General features: G+C 39.2%; 1 protein-coding gene across 1 annotated transcript; it reads left to right on the top strand.

Annotated features, from left to right (window-relative positions):
• The first annotated feature begins 3,126 nt into the window (after positions 1 to 3,126).
• On the top strand, positions 3,127 to 18,951 carry LOC139731138 (solute carrier family 15 member 4-like). The gene is made up of 8 exons (XM_071642022.1): positions 3,127 to 3,619; positions 5,504 to 5,711; positions 6,124 to 6,299; positions 11,681 to 12,117; positions 13,893 to 14,079; positions 14,787 to 14,990; positions 16,647 to 16,778; positions 18,728 to 18,951. The coding sequence occupies exons 1-8, from the start codon at positions 3,127 to 3,129 to the stop codon at positions 18,949 to 18,951; spliced, it is 2,061 nt and encodes a 686-aa protein (XP_071498123.1).
• Positions 18,952 to 19,189: the final 238 nt, after the last annotated feature.

The raw sequence follows: 19,189 nt of genomic DNA on the forward strand, positions 1-19,189 counted from the left end.
ACATTTCACTCTCAAGAAAGATATGCCTTGTTAAGTGTCATTCAAAGGGGCATAATTATTTCCTCCATAGCCGTCCTCTCTCCGTTTAAATGCCAATAAGTTGTTATTTCTAGTCCCAAGGGCGGGGGGGGGGGGGGGGGGGCTGTGGAGGTAGTTTCTCGTCAAGCATAATATAATGGCATAGGCATTCTATCAATCGATCTTGCTGGTAGCAGCTTTAATGGGTCAATTATCTAATCTCATCTTCATCGAGGTCATGAAAGTGCAATCCCATTATCAATTCCGATGTTTAGAAAAACAACAACAGGGGTCATTGCAGCTACAGATTGGCGGTTGATTATATCTGGCAAAGATGTGCATAACTTTGAGTACCCCAAAGTATGCACTTTATTGCACACTTCATTGATGAAAACTGACGATAAACGTGATAAAAAAAGTTGAGTAAAAGGAAATTTGATTAACAAGTAGCTATGCTTGTCGTCAATATTCCTTTCATATCGAAGCTTGAGTTGCCGAAATGTAAAAGTATAGTCTTCAAATGTTACAGTGTGAATCACGAAAGAACGTGAGAGAAATTGACACTTGTTTACTGGGTATCTTTAGCAGGATTATGCAGTTGTGGTTATCATACTTTCATCCTTACTTGTTACATCTTCCGTTGCCATGGTAATTATCTATTCATTCTATCTATTCTCATTGTCACTATACTGTCACTCTCACTTTCGTTCCATGTTGGCATCCCTTGGACATTAAACTCGACATGCTCGATATGCGTCAGCAATACTGCCATATCATTTACACACTACCAGCACAATTTCCAGAAAATAAGTGCAGTCAACATGAAGCGCAGAGCATAATTATCATATTGATGGATATCATGTAAAGCGCTTATTTAGATTTCAGGTTCAGCTAACACACATATACGCACACGCACCCACACACCACACACAAAACGTCAAACTTGGCTTTCCTTTGTTTGCATGGAAATGCAGTTGTTGCTTGTTTGCGAGTAACCATTTAGGCTACGAAATATGACTCTTTATAACTACCTGGTACATTTCTGTCTGAACCGCCTATATCAAACTTGTGCCATATTCTCATATTCATGTAATAGGACGCTGACGAGGCCAAAATTACTGTCTCCCGTTTATCACTTGGATATAGGGAAAATTGAGTTTATTCAAATCAATTTCATTTCACTCTGTGAGGATATGAATGATCGTTTCAGTGAGTGTTTACTCTCATACCTTCGTTTGTCCACAATTCAATTCAATTCAATTCAATTCAATAGTTTATTTATTTCCATCATTAAAAAGAAAAGAAAAAGTTGACATAATCCAAAGTGATACAATTTTTTCATTTTTTTTTACACTCGTCTGATAAAGGATTTTTTTTTCCAAATACAATATTAAGTATATGCACGAATGATGTCATAAGAAAGAAACAATGCACTTTGCCATGGCAACAAAAATAGTAAATAATCACAATGATGGAAAACAGTGTTCCACTGAAAAAGCCAAGCTTGTAAGACGTGGAACACTGGAACAAAACAACAAGAGCACCAATTTGTTATATCAATAAAACATATTCATCTTAAATTCTTCTATATACTATTGTACATTTACTCATTGAATTGATATATGATGCTGATATTATGAACAATACTTTGAACTATGAACAATGTCAATGTCACCGGTAACATGTACGACCTTACTGCTGAGAATTAAGAGTAAGAAACATTGTCAGAAAGTGCCTTTCTGGTAGCTACGTAAAGCTTACATTGCATTTTAACCGGCTAACATAAATATTCCGAAGTGTCCTGCAATTGTTGGACTTTATTGAACTATGTGACTCTTTGAGATGTTAAAGGGATAGTAATAGTTCTGGTTGAGATAGGGGTTCAGGTTTTTTTTTTTACTATTTGCAAGATAGTAAGAAACAACCTATAGATTTAATATTAAAGATCATTCAATTCTGAGAGGAATTTAAAGTTTATTTGACGAAAATTGGTTTTGAAATAGATCTCCTACTAAAAGGTGGGGCCAACTTTTTTCACTTTATATATATAATACATACAGCCGTTTCAAAATCTATTTCCCTCAAATAAACTTTTAATTCCTTTTAGAATTGTATGTTCTTTGATATCTTATGTAAGTAGTTTCTGATCATTTCGCAAAAAGTTAAAACCAGTGCTCCCGCCTCAACCAAAACTGAACCATCCCTTTAATTCAGTTAACAATCATTTTCAACATTATTGAGTAAGCATCATGTATTTTTGCTTTACAATCTATTATCATTGTAATTTGTTATATTTCGACATATTTAGAACATGTGCATTGTTTTTCTTAATCAGCATTATATGGCTTCTATATTTGTATTTTTTGTTTAAAATGAAACGAAATGTATGTTGAGATTGAAATATTGAAATCTAGAATTTGCAAATACTGTAGACATGAAGAAAAATGAAATTAAATGACGTCACATACTTATTAAACATAACACTCATCAGTTTTAAGCAATAAAGAAGAAAAAACATGAGTTACAAGAACAGAGTTTGTTTTTCTACGTCGCCATTTTATAATACTACTTTTCATTATTTCTATCGTATACTTTGTTTGTTTTTTTTTGCGTCTGCTTTCGTCGTCAGTCATTTTCTCTTTAATTCAATTCGCCCTAGCGTGCCTAGTGAAAAGCGGTGAGTTAAACTACTAGTGCCTACTGTCGGACCTCAAAATTGACAAGACATTTGGAAAACAATTAACAGCAGTACACTCTCCCGCGAATCAAATGATAGTTTGTAGCAATAAAAATTTATAGCTTTTAATGTGCGTGTATAGGTATTTGTTCACATTTAGAGAAGATACGTACCATGGATAGGACGTCTACATATCAACTGAACCCTATGCAGCCATTACTTCTGCTTGACGGCAGGAACGAGGAACGTCCTTTGAAAGTGCTCAGCAAGACATCTCCAGGCTACATTACACTTCTGTTTGCTTTACTTCGAAACAGGCGCCTATATAGTGTTTCCTCACTTCATAAATGGATCTTTATTGGTCGGAATAAAAACATACGGATAAACTATTATACAAACCCATAACAAGCAAAAGAGCAAATTTAGACAGTATGTCTTCCGATCCGACGTCTTCCACGAAGTCTAATTCTGCGCCACCAACATCGTCTCAGGCGAAGGAAGCAACCAACACAACGGATAACAGCGTTTCAGCTACAGCCGAGGATGCGGTCTCTGAAGTCGTTAGTATTGCGGATGAAGACGCCCCACCAGTCGTAGGGGGCTTCTTCTCCGACATGGCGTCACACCTCGGGGACTTGGTAGATGGTACAGACGGCAATGCACCGGTTCCGAAGGAGGTTGTATACAACACCTTCTTCATCGTCTTGGGGGCGTTTTCCGCCCAACTCATTTTTTTCTCCGTGGCCACCAACCTCACCTTATTCTCCAAGGAATTCCTCCACTATGGCTATTCCGAAGCCCAAACCACTGAGATCATTGTCTTCGCCATCAACATTCTCCTCTTCCCCATCATTGGACTGATATCTGACTCGTGCACGGGGCCGTACTCAGTAATGCACGTTGGTGGTGTATCTTGCTTATTGGGTAAGTGGTGTCTTAGCTCTAGTGCAGTGTGTTCAAACCACAAACTAAAGAGGCAAAAACAGCAACTAACATCGAACGCACAAGGAATAAGAAGCAGAGAATTAAGCAGAAGAAGATGTAAGGGATAGGAGGAAGAACAGAAAGAAAAAAGAGATGAGGTATTAGAAGAGAGACGCGGGAAGGACTTTGGTGGCCCCAGAAGTATGTATATATACGCAAACAGTTATTTTCGTCAAAAAATCGGGAAACAGTAGTTGTCAATAGTAGCTGACTGAGTGTCATTAGAGGGAAATTCTTCTCGTGACGGCAATTAGACCATGCACTTTTCTCTCGTCCTTCTTCTTTTGCACTTTTGTGTACATATTTGTTACTGACCGTCTCTTCATATAAACAAGGCAAGTGCCAAATTGTGTCTCGCCCATTCGTGTACAAGGAATTAATGTTTTTTATAACTCCCAGAAGTTAATTGACTTGCTTATGACCTTTGACCTTGTGGTGACCTTCAACACCCCAAGGGACATTTACCATGCAAGTTTGGTCACAAACGGACAAAGGGATCAAAAGTAATGAGCCATAATCGAAACGCGCCATAAAAACTTAACATTGGGCCCCTAAAATTTGACCCCTTTCTGTGACCTTTGACCTTGTGATGACCTTTGACTCCCCAAGGGACAGCTACCGTCCAAGTTTGGTCACAAACGGACATAGGGATCAAAAGTTATGAGCCACAATCAAAATGCACCCTAAAAACATAACATTGGGCCCTAAAAGTTTGTTGACCCCTGTCTGTGACCTTTGACCTTGTGACGACCTTCACGTCCCCAAGGGACATCTTCCATCCAAGTTTGGTCACAAACGGACAAAGGGATCAAAAGTTATGAGCCATAAACGAAATGCGCCCTAAAAACTTAAACATTGGGCCCTAAAAGTTCGTTGACCCATCTGTGACCTCTGACCTTGTGGTAACCTTCAACTTCCCAGGAGACATCTACCATCACCCAAGTTTGATTGCCTTTGTAGCAACATGTGCTGAGTTACGTGTGATAAGACTCTTGCAAGTAAACTTTAACGTATGACCTCAAATGACCTTTGACCTTATCATGTGACCTCTTACGGCGCCATAACATGAAGGTACCCCAAGTGCATCCATCACCCACGTTTGATTGCCATTGTAGCAACATGTGTCGAGTTACGTGTGATAAGAGAGTCTTGCAAGTAAACTTTAACGTATGACCTCAAATGACCTTTGACCTTATCCTGTGACCTCCAACGGCACCATGACATGAAGGTACCCCCAGTGCATCTATGACCAAAGTTAGGTTGTAATCCAAGCAACTTATGTGAAGTTATTTGTCAAAAGAGAGTCTCGCAGGTAAACTTTAACATAGAAAAGAGTCTTGCACATACTCTTTAATATATGACCTCAAATGACTTTGACATCATCACATGACCTCCGACAACACCATAACATGAAGATACCCCTAGTGCATCTATCACCCAAGTGTGGCTGCCATTGCTGTAACTGTTGGCAAGTTATGCATCATAAGAGAGTCTTGCAGGTAAACTTTAACATTTGTGACGGACGACGGACGGACGACGGACGCCATTTGGATCCCTTAGTCTCGCCTTCACCTCCGGTGGGCGAGACAAAAAGGGACAAATCTTAACCAAGTGACACCCTCTGATGGACAAAGACAGAAACAAAATGGATGAAAACAAAGGAGCCACTTTTTTGTACTTTACGCTAGATGAAGTTTTAAAGACAAGATGACATTCCTCACCATGTCTGCTCTATCTACGCTACACATTGACCGATCAAGTTGGCTGATAACAAGTCGACCACCCTGACCCATCTCCTGGTTCTACTTTTCTCTGCGTCCACAGGTACCTGCATTTTTCCTCTGATTACCTTCGACTGGGCTCAATATGGTCCGCAGTACGGTCTACCCATATATCAGAGGCAAATCTATTACTTCATTGGTCGGATCCTGATCGGCCTGGGAGTCGTAGCCATCAACACGACGGCACCTCCATTCGCTGCCTCACAGGTTGAGCAGTACGGTGATGCCGTCTTGCAAACATTTTTCCACATGTAAGAGTTTTTTTTTTTTTTGTCGTACGCTGTATTTTTAAAACTGAACTAAGGTTCATTGTTCCGACTGTTCTTTATTTTGAAACAAACAAATTCCTCATACCAAGATGTCCTGTTGTCCGAATATGAAATGCGTTCTCTAAAATCGTTGCTAATCGGAACATCTGCGGAGTTAAATCAAAAGTTCTTTATTCCTAAGGTTTTTTGTCTAAAAGTAAAAGTAAAAAAAGAATCTTTAGAAAGTAAAAAAAAAAGGGTGCGTACTAAGGAGCCTTCGGAATTACACACATTATTTCGTTTACGAAATCGTTTTCTAGCTGAATATTTCGAAATAATGACCTAATCAAATAAATAAATTAGCACGAGTTGACGGTCTGGAACTTAGACTAATCTTGCTCCTTCTCTTTCGTAGTCTCTACAGCGCGCTGCAGTTTGCTCCTCTGATTGCCTACACCAGCCTGACGTTCGTTCAAACCAAAGTCTCTTTCTTCGTCGGCTTCGTCATCGTCGTCATCGTCAACCTCGCAATCATGGTATTCTTCGTTTACGCCAAGGATTATTACAAGACGACCCATCAAGCGGTCTGCAGTGAGTGTGTAGCCGTGATAACCTGCCACATTGAGAGGCTTTAACCAGTTTTAATATGGAAGCAAAACTTTTGATATTAAAATAACACGAAAGTTGTATGTTTCTCTACTCCCATGAAAATAAGACGACGCTATGAATAGATTCTTAAATCACAAAACACTGTGTCCGGCCCACCAACAAGATGTAAAGTTAACGTTGATATTCATATTTCTGTTTTTTTTTTCTCCGATTGTGAAAAGTTACGACATTTCATTTCAATTTCAATTTCAATTTATTTTCATATTTCTCACATATATCACAATATAAAATAAATTGATACGAAATCTATACAGAACATAATTCAAAATAGAACTTCACCGGAAGGTCTGTATACATGCGAGTTAAACTGAGATCATAATGCGAAAAAAAAATATGATGGGGCCTGCGTAAAAGCAAGCTTGTATAGAGCCGCAGGTCCCGTGGTAAAATCAGATTAGGGGAAGCATAAGTACAGATATTTTTAGACCATACTATAATTGGGGGATCCGATTAAAACGAACAAGATCAAATCAAATGTTGCTATATAAAATACAGAATAAAACACTGAAAGGTCACATGTTGCAACTATAACCTACTACAAGTAAGGACATTGAGAGAACAACGACTGAGATTGTAAGGATTTAAGTGGGTGTGGAGGTATAGATGATGACGTAACAATTGGCATACATACATAAATGGAAGGTGGGCTAAAAGAATTTTGTCGTGAATATAAAATATACACACAAGGACAATGGAGCTCAGGTGTCAAATTCCAGCGGGGTCCTAAACCATGCAGGCCGTGTGACCATGGTAACAGACAGCTGCCACGCGCAAGAATTCCAACAATCGAGTGTAACAATAAAAACTTAGAGAGCGCAACAGGCAGACTGATCGAAGAATAATAATGTACATGGTTAGGATCCCGTCGGACTACTACTAGAAGATAAATGAGAAAGACAAGGGAGGAAATACTGAGCAACAAGTACTATACAATATGCATGCCGTAGCTGCTCAAAAGATATTGTTTTAATTTTCGTTTGAATGAGGTTAAAGTGGTGCAGCTTGTAAGTTCCGTAGGGAGTTCATTCCAGTACTTAGGTCCAGTGAACATGATTGTTCGGGTACGTGGAAGGTGATACGCATAACGTTGGCGGGTTGGATAATCATGAACTGTATAGTTTCTTGTGAACATTTTGGAAAATGCATCTGGTAATTGGCCAGTTGAGAATTGAAACATAAACAGGCAAACGTTGTAAGAAAATAACTCAGGAATTTTCAAAATTTTATTGCTTATAAAAAGTTCATTCGTATGCGATAAGTATCCAGCGTGGTTTACAATTCTAATAGCGCGTTTTTGCACAATAAATAACAAATCGATAAGATTTTTAGAAGCATTTCCCCACGCCAGAATCCCATAATTAAGATAGGGAGATATCAAAGTTGAATATATACTCTGTAGAATATTACATGGAAAATAATAACTAAGTTTGTTTAGAACCCCTGTATTTCTAGCAATAATTCTACTTACATAACCAACATGGGTTCTCCAAGATAAATCATAGTGACTTATCAATGTAAAGACCCAAGAATTTTGTGCTGTTGACCTGTGACAAATCAATGTTGTTGATCTTGACAGAAATAGGTAGTACAGGTGGGGAATTACTAAACAAAATATAATGAGTTTTTTCAAGGTTTAAGGAAAGTTTGTTTGCAAAAATCCAAGATTGAACAGAAACAAGTTCTTCATTTATTATGTTTATAAGGTCATCAGGATTTGGATGAGAAAAGAACAAATTTGTATCGTCTGCAAAACAAACGAAGGAAAGGATCTTAGATGAGTGTTGAATATCGTTGATATACAAAATGAAAAGAAGTGGACCTAACAGGGAACCCTGAGGAACCCCGCAAGAAATTAACTTAGGTTGGGAATCGTGACCGTGGATACTTACAAATTGTTTTCTATTTGTCAGATAATCAGAAAACCATTCTAGCGCCTTACCCCGAATTCCGTAATGATTTAATTTATAAAGTAAAATATCATGATCTATTGTATCAAACGCCTTTGAAAAGTCAAGAAAAACACCAACAGTATGAGATACATCATCTATAGCATGAGCTATCTTATCAATAAACTTGAGTAATGCGTGAGTTGTACTATGTTTTTTGCGAAATCCAAATTGAGAATCAGTAAATATTTTTGACTGAAGAAGAAAATTAAGGGTACGTTTATACACAAGTCTTTCGAGTATCTTTGAAAAGGAAGTTAAAAGGGAAATAGGACGATAATTACTAACAAAATCTTTTCGCCCTTTTTTAAAAATGGGAACAACTCTGGCTACTTTCATTTTACAAGGAACTTTACCACTAGATAAGGATTGATTCAAAATGAAAGTAAGGGGTGAAATTATTTCATGAATCACGTTCTTTACCAAAAAATTTGTGATTCCATCGTATCCCGAACTTTTTTTGTTATTTAATCTATCAACAATCTTTATTATTTCATCTTCAACAATCGGTACAAAAAATAAAGATGCCACATTCCTATTATCCAGAAAAGAGTGAAATTCCTGGTGCGCTGAAGGGATTTTGTCAGCCAGATTTGGGCCAATGTGTACAAAGTAATCATTAAAAACTTCAGCTATGTCTATGGGGTCGTCAATACGAACATCATCCTCTTGAACATAACTAGGAGCATTATTGTCAGTATTACATTTCAACGCCTGATTTATCACCCTCCACGTACCCTTCACATCATATTTGCATTTATCGAATTGATTCATGAAATACATCCGTTTGGCTAACCGTAATGAAGAAGTAAGGATATTACGATACCGAGTATATCGGGACTTATTCATAACAGTGGGTACTTTACGATATTTACGAAACAGTTTATTTTTCTTATTAATGGATTTTAAAAGTGATTTAGTAACCCATGGCTGCCGAGGTACTTTTTTATGATTTGATTTAAAACATTTACGACAAGGGATAACAGTATTGAGCTGAGTAATGAAAATATCTATGAAAATATCAAATGATAAGTTTACGTCATTTTGATTATAAACAATCGACCAATCAACGAGTTTTAACTTTTTTCTAAGCCTGTTAATATTTGAGTCTGACATCACACGAAAACCGGAAGTGTTGTGCACACTTTCTGTCAGAGTGTCAACGTTACCAATAAGTGCATACACAGGAAAATGATCAGAGATATCAGTAACCACAATACCAGGTGAAATAGGAGAAGATAACTTGTTAACAAATATATTATCGATTAAAGTAGAAGAAATATCAGTGGTTCTTGTAGGTTTTCTTATAAGAGGAATGAAAGACTCAGACAGCATTTGATTGAGAAATTCTTGACAATTATGGTTATCGTAGTTTAAAAGATTTAAATTAAAATCACCCATAAGAAAACATGATTTATTTCTGAAATACTGGTTCAACAAAATGCCATCGAGTAATTCAACGAACTCAGTTAAATTCGAATTTGGTGGCCTGTAAATTTCCCCGACAATTACATTTCCTTTATTTGGTACTTTTATCTCGATGAAAATACTTTCAAAAAATTCTGTCATAAAACTGAACTCCTCTAATAACCGATGGTTTAAATTTTCTGTGACATAAAAACCAACTCCACCTCCTTTCTTACATAATCTATTGTTTGTTATAAGTTTAAATTGATCAATGTGAAACAAGGAGGAAGGTGACTTCTCCTGTAACCATGTTTCACTGAGGCCGATGACACCATGAGTAAATCGTAGTTCATCAATGAATAGAAGAAATTGATCAAAATGTTGGTTTAAACTCCTTATATTAAAATGAGAAATGAAAAGTTGATTTGGGTCAGAATGGGATGATGAAATGAGATCTTTTTCTGAGCAGTAATTTGCAGAAAACATATATGCTGGAATGTCATTTAGATCAAAATCTAGTTTTAATTCATCAGATTCTGTACTTAAGAACATTTTAGAAGCAAAATTATCATCGTTCTCATTATTTGTAGTGGTTACGGAACTTCCACCTTCCGATAACTGAACATCTGCAAGAGTATCATTCATATTCATTGGGATAAAACTCTATGCAAATCATCCTATTTTCCACAGTATTTTCGTTGAGAAATGTGACAAAATGAGCAGGAATACTAAACATGACATATTGCCATTGACCAAGATACATGGTGGTAAAAGACACGGTATAATATTTGTCCTGGGGACATGTATGCACCTGAGTAGCTATTGCCGACATTGGGAAAACATGTTTACGTAAGAACGGGGAAAAATACACCAGCATCAACGCATGGAATTCGGAAGTGCAAATAGCGAGTGAGCGAATAAAAAGTACTGGGGTTCTGCAAACACGAATGGAATGTGTCACTCGATTGGATAACGCGTGAAACAATGTATACAACGGATACAGTGGATACATAGATTCAACTGGTGCGAATAACATTCCTGTAGGTTCAATTAAGAATTGCGAACATGTGACCTTCCCTAAGAGCAGACATGCACACTTGGCATTGCTAATAAATACGAAAATGTAACATTTAGACAAAAACGCAAAAACAAACAAAAGAAAAATAAGCATGTACAACACTGGCTCTATCTTAGAGCACATCACTGTCATCACAAGTGATAATAAGGTGACAAAAAATGTCAAACTATACATTTCTTAGAGTCATGAGATATCGACTGCCAACCCACCCTCCCCTCCCTGATACAATTTACAATAATTGCAGACTTAAGCTTGGTCCATGAACTGAGTTTAAAATTGAGTTGGTGTAGTTAAAGATAAGGTTCATTAAGTAAAGTACACTGCATCATAGAAAATGAATATACCAAAACCCCTCAAAAAGGGTCCTTTTGCATTATACCGTAGGTTTGTAGTAAAGCATGGAGTGAGTACATGTTTCGTCAATCCACTCCTTTGGTATTTCAAAGCAGCTTAGCCTTTCGAAGTTATTGTCTGAACAACAACAACAACAAGATAAACCATAGGGTAACAAAACACGTACCAGACTGGTTCCATTTATCGTTGTTTCAATTGCATGATGTAACTCAAACCACACGTTATTTTTATCTGTGTTTAATCTGTATGTTATTATTGCGTAAGAGACAACGTGACAAAGTGTGGAAACTCACAGCATCACGTACACATTTTTTTTTTCAGTTCCTCCAAAATTAATGGACCAGTAGCATTCTGTTAACTAGTATACCCGTCAGCAAATTTGTATGACGTTACTAACCTGTGAAGGGAAGTGGTAGATATAGCAGTTATCGAAATTTGTTATACGTTTTTGCATAATCAAGCATTGCAGTACAATTGCATCGCAGTAACTAAGTGGATTTGTTTCTCGCTGAGGACAGGTACCACACCAGCTGTAACGGTCGCTAAAGTGGCACAGAAAACAGTTACCGGCTCACTCACGTCTACGTGTGGCAATCTTTGTTCCTGGATCCGAGACAAGATCTCATGTACTTCATGCCCGAGCTGTTTGTCATCCACCGTTGTCGATGATATGGAAGTCGTCGTCGACGAGACCATCCCTCTGATCGGCGTCCTCGATCCTGGCCCAACAACCGCTTCGAACGACGGCGGTATCACCGCAGACACATCACAACCGGGACCAGCACTACTGGCCGCATCCCCACCAACTCCACCCAAGTACTATGGCAGGATCAATGTGCAAGATTTTGCTAGTGTCAGCGGCATTTCAGAAGACATGGTGATATCCAGTCTGAAAATCTTATACGCCTCTCTCCTGCTCTCGGCCCTTCTACCTTACGGTATCCTACGTTACCAGGTAATCCGATGGACACTTAGTTCTTGGCTGTAGTACATCATTCCGATTTCAAACTTTTTTTTAAAGGAAATGTCGTATTACTGAAGTCTGTAACCCAACGAACTACCGCATGTAATCCATTTTATGCTCCATTTGAAGACTTCAGTTTAGATTCAGCATTGCAAATTTATAGTCTTTCAATGAATGACTTTGAAAGTTTCTAAATCCTTAAAAGAAAACAAAGTCCAAATGTATACATGAATTGCGTGAAAGCTGCAATATTAGTAGAAAAATCTGTGAATATTTAAGGTAGAATGGATAATCGAGACAAAAGTTATAAACTTTTAAAGTTTCGGTTGAGTCATCCTTGGATAAGGAACCTATACAACATTATTCTCATTGTGGAAAATATGAAACGAAAAAAACAATCATGAAAATACACGTTTCATCGACTTGTTACTGAGATATGTTAGCACCTGGTTAGGGCAATATAATTTTTCATGCTTTTGGAAAGCGGTTGGTCGTATTATATACTCTTTAATTTTCAATTCAATTTAATTCAATTTATGTTCATATTTTTCAATGAAGGAATGTACATCAAATACGATAAAATAAAATGAATCACAATATCCGGCTAGGATGCATAGTAAAATTTTTGTAAACATATAAAACATGGCGGTCAATCTTCCTAAGTTTGGCTCTATTCCTATAAATGCTAAAGAAATATAATGGAACCTATTTAAAAGCTAGCTTGTTAAGCGTAGGTCCTGTACAGAGTATTAAAAAACAGACGAAGAGCACGGATGCAACATCTAGGACCAAAATGTTGAAAGCAAAAATGAAAGGCAAGGATACCCGAGGAAATAACACATTATTCTCAAAATACAGACAGTGAAAACAAAAAACTAAATTCTGCATACGTATGAACAGTTGTTTCAGCGATGTTAACAATACAATGTATGATGTAATGATACGATTTGAACAATACTGGAAAAAAAAAAAACAACTCGACATGTGGGTCCTCAAAAGAAACATGAGAAGCCTTAATAAGGGAGAACATACATGTACTAACGATTCACGAAAGATTTACCAGCCAGTAGCAATGAAGTGAGTTCAACAAAGCAAGCTGTTCACGCGTTCAGAAGTCTTTACAGGAGGAAGAAGAATACTGATGTGGAAAAATTTAAGAGCGCAAGCAGTGAGGTTCAACTGATTTTGCCAGGAAAGTGAAAATATGTTACATTTTCTTTACATTTTCTTCATTAATTGTTGTCCATTGTGATGTCATAAAATGTAGTAGACTCCTTATCCAGCGATGACGACACCAAAACTTTAGAAAAACCGACTGTCAAATTTACTTCAAAGTTAACTGATGCGTTCTACCGATATTACTGCTTTTTCACTCAACAAATATTCATGTTTTGCATTTTGTCGCTTTGGTTTCCTTCAAGATGCCTTCTAATCGATGTAAACATTTCAAACTTTACACAGATGGTTTTAGCAGTTGAGGACGTGCTATAAAACAATTGTTTCTAAGCTAAGACCAATTATCTAGTTGTGCCGTGAACGCAAGCATTCTCTCCGGTTCTTTCCCTTCTCTCTCCTCATCTTTATTTCCTTTTCTTTGTTTCATGAAAACTTGTTTATAGTGCCACGTTTTTACCGTTCTTTTACATTTTGAGTACAAATTTGCAGCCACGTTGCATTTCATTCCGTCTGTTGGAGTCGACTGAAACATGAACTGGGGTTACAGTTTAGATTTGCATATCATAATTATTATCTTCTTTATGTTTTAGACATCGTCCTCATTCTTGGAGCAAGCCCAACTTCTCAGACCTCAGATTTTTGGCAACGCCATTTCTCCCGACATCGTGAGCTCCATTCTGCCGGCAGTCGGGGTGGCTCTGGCACCCATCGTCAATGTCTACGTCTACCCATACCTCAGCGAGCGCCTCGTTTCCACCACGCTGTCCTTCCGAACATGTGAGTGCACAGACTGAAGCATGCAGTCCATATTTTCTTCGGAGGCCTTGTACGATGTTGGCTGAAAATAACCGCCGAATTCTGTAACAGGCATGCTACTACATAATAATGATGAATGTAATGATGACGAGGATTATGACAACAACGACGACGATGTGACGATGATGAGGATGATGATGGTCATGGTCATGATGACGATAAGGATGGTGATGATAATAATGATGATTGTAATGAAGATGATAATGATGATAATGATGATGATGATAATGATGATGAAGAAAACAATATTTAGACTACTTTTAGCAGCCCCTCAATTTTCATTTCCATCAAGTCCTTAATGAAACGATGTATTTCAACTGATCGTGTGACATTGTATGTTACAAGGGATATACCATCATTTGACGTTTGTATTACCCATGCATTTTGTTTGCAAATGAAAATAAAACATCAATGAATGAATGAATTTAGGAATTCGTCTTTAGAACGTCTGCGATTTGATTTGGTCAAATGGATTATTTCCAACTAGAGATCGTGTTTCTGAAGGGAGGCCAGAAATCATCCAACAATTACACCAGAGCTACGTTGGTTAATGGACGAGAAAGCTTGAGTCGTAAGTTATTTTTGTTTGTCCCCTTATAGCATTCATTGAATTGCATGTGCCTTTTAGCTTGGAGTAACTTGCCTCCTGTTCGTTTGCTTTGGACCAGTCTGGGGCCTCGTGTGCGCCACGCTGTCGGTTTTATTTGCCGCTGCCGTAGAGAGCGCTCGGCTGAACATCATTGCCGATGGAGGGAGCTCGGTAATCACAAGCGCAGATGGCATCGAGTATGTCGTGTCCGATCTGTCCCTGGTCTATATCATTCCACAGTACCTACTCATGGCCTTAGCCGACGTTCTCGTATATATTTCAGGTTGGTGTGCTTGTTCCCTTTGATAAATAAAGCTAGAGGCAGACAATTATTCGGAAACGTCATTTAGAGAAGAAAAAGAGAGGGAAATAACAGGAAATAAAGAAATGGGTGATGTTAGCCAAATCAGGACACTGACATGGTGCCCACTAGGAAAAATCGTTCAACTTTGCACTTTTAAAGGTGCAGACCAAAGACACAGCAGGAACACCTGTACTGGTGCAACTTTGCACGTTTCAGACGAGAAAAGGTGCAAAGTTGTACATTTCATTGGTAAAGGTGCAAAGTTTAATATGTTTATAAAGTTAGAGTGTGGCTATTAAAGAATACGAAGAGCTTTTTTTTGGGGGGGGGGGGGGGAAGTGGCTTGCATTGGTTTCTTGACGTTGACTTGTGTGATTAATCGAAATGAATTACGACGAAAGCTCTTGAAATGACGTCACAATCTCATGTCTAATACAGGCGACCTCTTCGGAGGCGGCCACAAAATATATATTTCTCATCAACGACAATATAGGAAAGGAAAGTTTGAAAAATGTTCGAAAAAAAAAGAACGTAACAAATCCGCACCACAGATGGAGGCAATATTGCTTGAGAAGAACAGCTATAGGTCATCTATTGAGCAATCAGTGTAGACGTAGCATTTATCCTTTTCTTCCTCTTTGCGAGTTCGGAATCTAAGCTATATGCTTGCGAATCTACGCTGTCAAGGCCGACTTTATTATAGTATGTCAGAGTTTACAAAGTAAAGCCCCAGTCACATAAACATGCCGGATCACCCCGGATCTGATCAGGGGTGATCCGGGGAGAGATCCGCGTTGACGTCTTGGGCGTCCTTGGAGGACCATTTAGGTCCGTGTAGATCTGGGGACATCCGGGGACTGCCGCGTTGGCCGAGCAATCCGGGATGACCCGTGTGGCTGCGGTGTAGTTGCCGTAAAGGTCCGTGTGGCTGCTTAGAACGATCGCCAAGGCGCCGTGAGTATCCTTGGCAGTCCAAAGACAGTCACGGATCATCAAGGCAGCTACATGGACCTACACGGCAGCCACACGGCATTTACACGGACCATCACATTCAAACACGGTATTACAAGGATGGACACGGATCTACACGGTCCCTACGTGACGAGAACGAGAAGATTGATGAAAATCTAACATCAGCTCGCTTTTTATGGCAGATTTTCGTCTACCGGCGTACGTGGTCCGTGTAGCTGCCGTTGCTCCATGTAGCTGCCATGTTGGTCCATGTATACGCCCTGATGGTCCGTGTAGACGCTGGGTGGGTCCGGCATGGTCCGTGGAAGCGCCGTGTAGATGCCGTGCAGATGCCGTGCTGGGCCGGCCTCATGAGTTGTGCTGCCGTGTTGATACCGTGTGTACAGTCATCAACGCTCGTCGAGACTCCATCTAGGGCAAAACTATCCTAAAACTCCCCGGATCATTGCCGGTATGATCCGGGGATTGCCGTGTAGATCCATGAGGATCAGTATTTATATGTGACTGGGGCTTACGAATAAGATAAATATAGACGATGTATAAGGCAACTCTATGATGTGTAATCTCTCAATTCCTCTCCCCGCCCCTCTCTCTGTGACTCTCAATCTCTTACCCCCTTCTCTCCCCTTCTCTCTCTCTCTCTCTCTCTCTCTCTCTATCCAGGACTCGAGTTCGCCTTCAAACAGTCGCTACAGCTCCTCCCGGCTACCTTGACAGGTATCTTCTTCTTTTACTTCACTTTGGGTCACCTGGTAGGAATCCTTCTGGTTCCCGCCATAAACGCGCTTACAGCAGGTATGTTCTATTTGTTTGGTCTTTCCGGTTTTTATTCCAGGTGTAGATATAACTGAGTCATGCATTTCATTTGAGGTCATCGAATTGTCACAGCTGTCACCTATGCAGCACAACAAGCAACTGAACTAACGTAGTGAGCGAGAATAAGATGTATATGGCTGTGACAAGAACAGAGATCCAGCGCAAAAAAAAGGCAAGTGTCATAATGTGTCTCGCCAATTCGCGTACAAGAAATTGTACGCGAATGGGATATAACAGATAAAAAGAGATATAAACGGGTAAAAAATTATGGAAAAAAAGAAACATGCCATGAAAACTTAACATTGGGCCCTTAAAGTTCGTCGATCCCTGCCTGTGACCTTTGACCTTGTGGTGACCATCCACTCCTCAAGGGACATCTACCATCCAAGTTTGGTAACAAACGGACCTATGGATCAAAAGTTATGACCCATAATAGAAGACCGCCATAAAAACTTAACATTGGGCTCTAAAAGTTTGTTGACCCATGCTTTTGACCATTGACCTTGTGACCATCCACTCCCCAAGGGACATCTACCATCCAAGTTTAGTCACAAATGGAGTTATGGATCAAAAGTTATGACCCATAATAGAAACGAGCCATAAAAACTTAACATTGGGCTCTAAAAGTTCGTTGACCCCTGCCTGTGACCTTTGACCTTAGTTGTGGTGACCATCCACTCCCCAAGAGACATCTACCATCCAAGTTTGGTCTCAAATGGAGTTATGGATCGAAAGTTATGACCCATAATAAAAAAGCGCCATAAAAACTTAACATTGGGCCCTAAAGTTCATTGACCCCTGTCTGTGACCTTTGACCTTGAGGTGACCTCCATATATGGTAAAATGTGAAACTTTGCATGACCCCACTTCCCTCGAAGTTTGATTGCAATTGAAGCCCAGAGTAAAGAGTTCTTGAAGTTTTTGTAGCGTTACGGACAGACGACGGACAGACGACGGACGGACGGACGGACGACGGACGGACTGACGGACGACGGACGGACTGACAGACGCGGCAGGCGATCCCTTAGTCTCCCTCACCTCCGGTGGGCTCGACAAAAACCAACCAAACAAACAAACAAACAAAAGCAAGTGGTTTTCACTGGCCAGTTGCTTTGGTTAAGCGGTCACAGAGAAATGTGGATTGTTGTAAAGCATGTCATGAATCGGATTCTTCCGAGTTTAGCATTTCGTTGATCTTGTGTGTGAGAATAATAGACAGAACTTGGACAGAAGAGATTACCGACATCCTCTACGAAATTCCGTATTTCTCTTTGACCACTGAAGCAAATCGAGTGGGGTTTTCTGTAAGATGTGGGCAATGAGTTATAGTTTCATACCCAGAATTTGTATTTAGATTGATTCACTATTTGTAAAGATATCATTGCGGAGGGGCCCGTTGTAATTTTTATTTTATTTATTTTTTTTTTTTTTTTTGGGGGGGGGGGGGGACATACTGTACTTTCCATCGGTATGTTATCAAGTGTTGAACGTACCAATGCGATCGAAGTATCGACTCTTTGTGACAACTACCTGTAGCTTGAAACATAATCATTTTGGGACTTCTGACGATGTTGGAAAAGAGGACATCTTAACCTAAAACACAACAATTATTATGACGCAGTATGAGTGACTGCTTATTTCATCTCCAGTTCAATACCTACTACATGTATATAGACTCTCTTTGCATTATGCGAAAGGATGAGCACGTGTGAAAAGCTCTCTTTTTTTTAGTACAATCGCACGAAGAAATATTTCGAGGTACACTTATATTATACAAAGACAACTATCGGCTAACTTAAGCTTTTTTTCTTGCATGTGTTCTCACCGTTTTCATTTTTGTTGTCATCGTTTAATATTATCATTATCATTTTCCAATTTATATCATCATGAAGCTCATTTCTTCTCATTATCATCACCAATGCTTCCAGGGGATGAGTGGTATCCACCCGATATCAACAACGGCCATCTCGCCTACTACTTTCTTGTTCTGGCGGCCATCAACACCGTCAATACCGTTGTACTCTACGTGCTTTTTAAGGGATTTGACTACGTCAACGGTCAGGTGGACGAATCTGCCGACGATGGTGGCACCACCGCTAACAACAACACCGCAACGCAGCCGCTGCAACCGCAGACGACAGTGACGTCATAGTCAGATACGATACCATTCTCGACATTATGTATCGACAATAACTTCCATGATTTTGTCGCGACTGTACTTGGAAGAGGCTATAATAATGTGGTGTATTGAATAACTAAAAAAAGAGCTAGTGGCCTGTGGGACGTTGCCGTTTTGTTCACGTAGCCTTTTGGATGCCAACCTTTTGACCTTCGGGTTGATCCTCTTCAAGACTTGAGTTGTGATATGGAAGTGGACTGAGTCAGGTTTG

The sequence above is a fragment of the Diadema antillarum genome, unplaced genomic scaffold (genome assembly GCF_040938485.1).
Source record: "Diadema antillarum isolate AM-2024a unplaced genomic scaffold, OU_Dant_1.0 seq00000358_RagTag, whole genome shotgun sequence".
NCBI lineage: Eukaryota > Metazoa > Echinodermata > Echinoidea > Diadematoida > Diadematidae > Diadema > Diadema antillarum.

Excerpts from the sequence above, each read along its gene's own strand:
- LOC139731138 (XM_071642022.1), top strand. The coding sequence starts at position 3,127 with ATGTCTTCCGATCCGACGTCTTCCACGAAGTCTAATTCTGCGCCACCA. Across the intron at positions 14,080-14,786 it reads CACGCTGTCCTTCCGAACAT|TCTGGGGCCTCGTGTGCGCC; the intron begins GTGAGTGCACAG and ends GCTTTGGACCAG. Across the intron at positions 16,779-18,727 it reads CATAAACGCGCTTACAGCAG|GGGATGAGTGGTATCCACCC; the intron begins GTATGTTCTATT and ends CAATGCTTCCAG.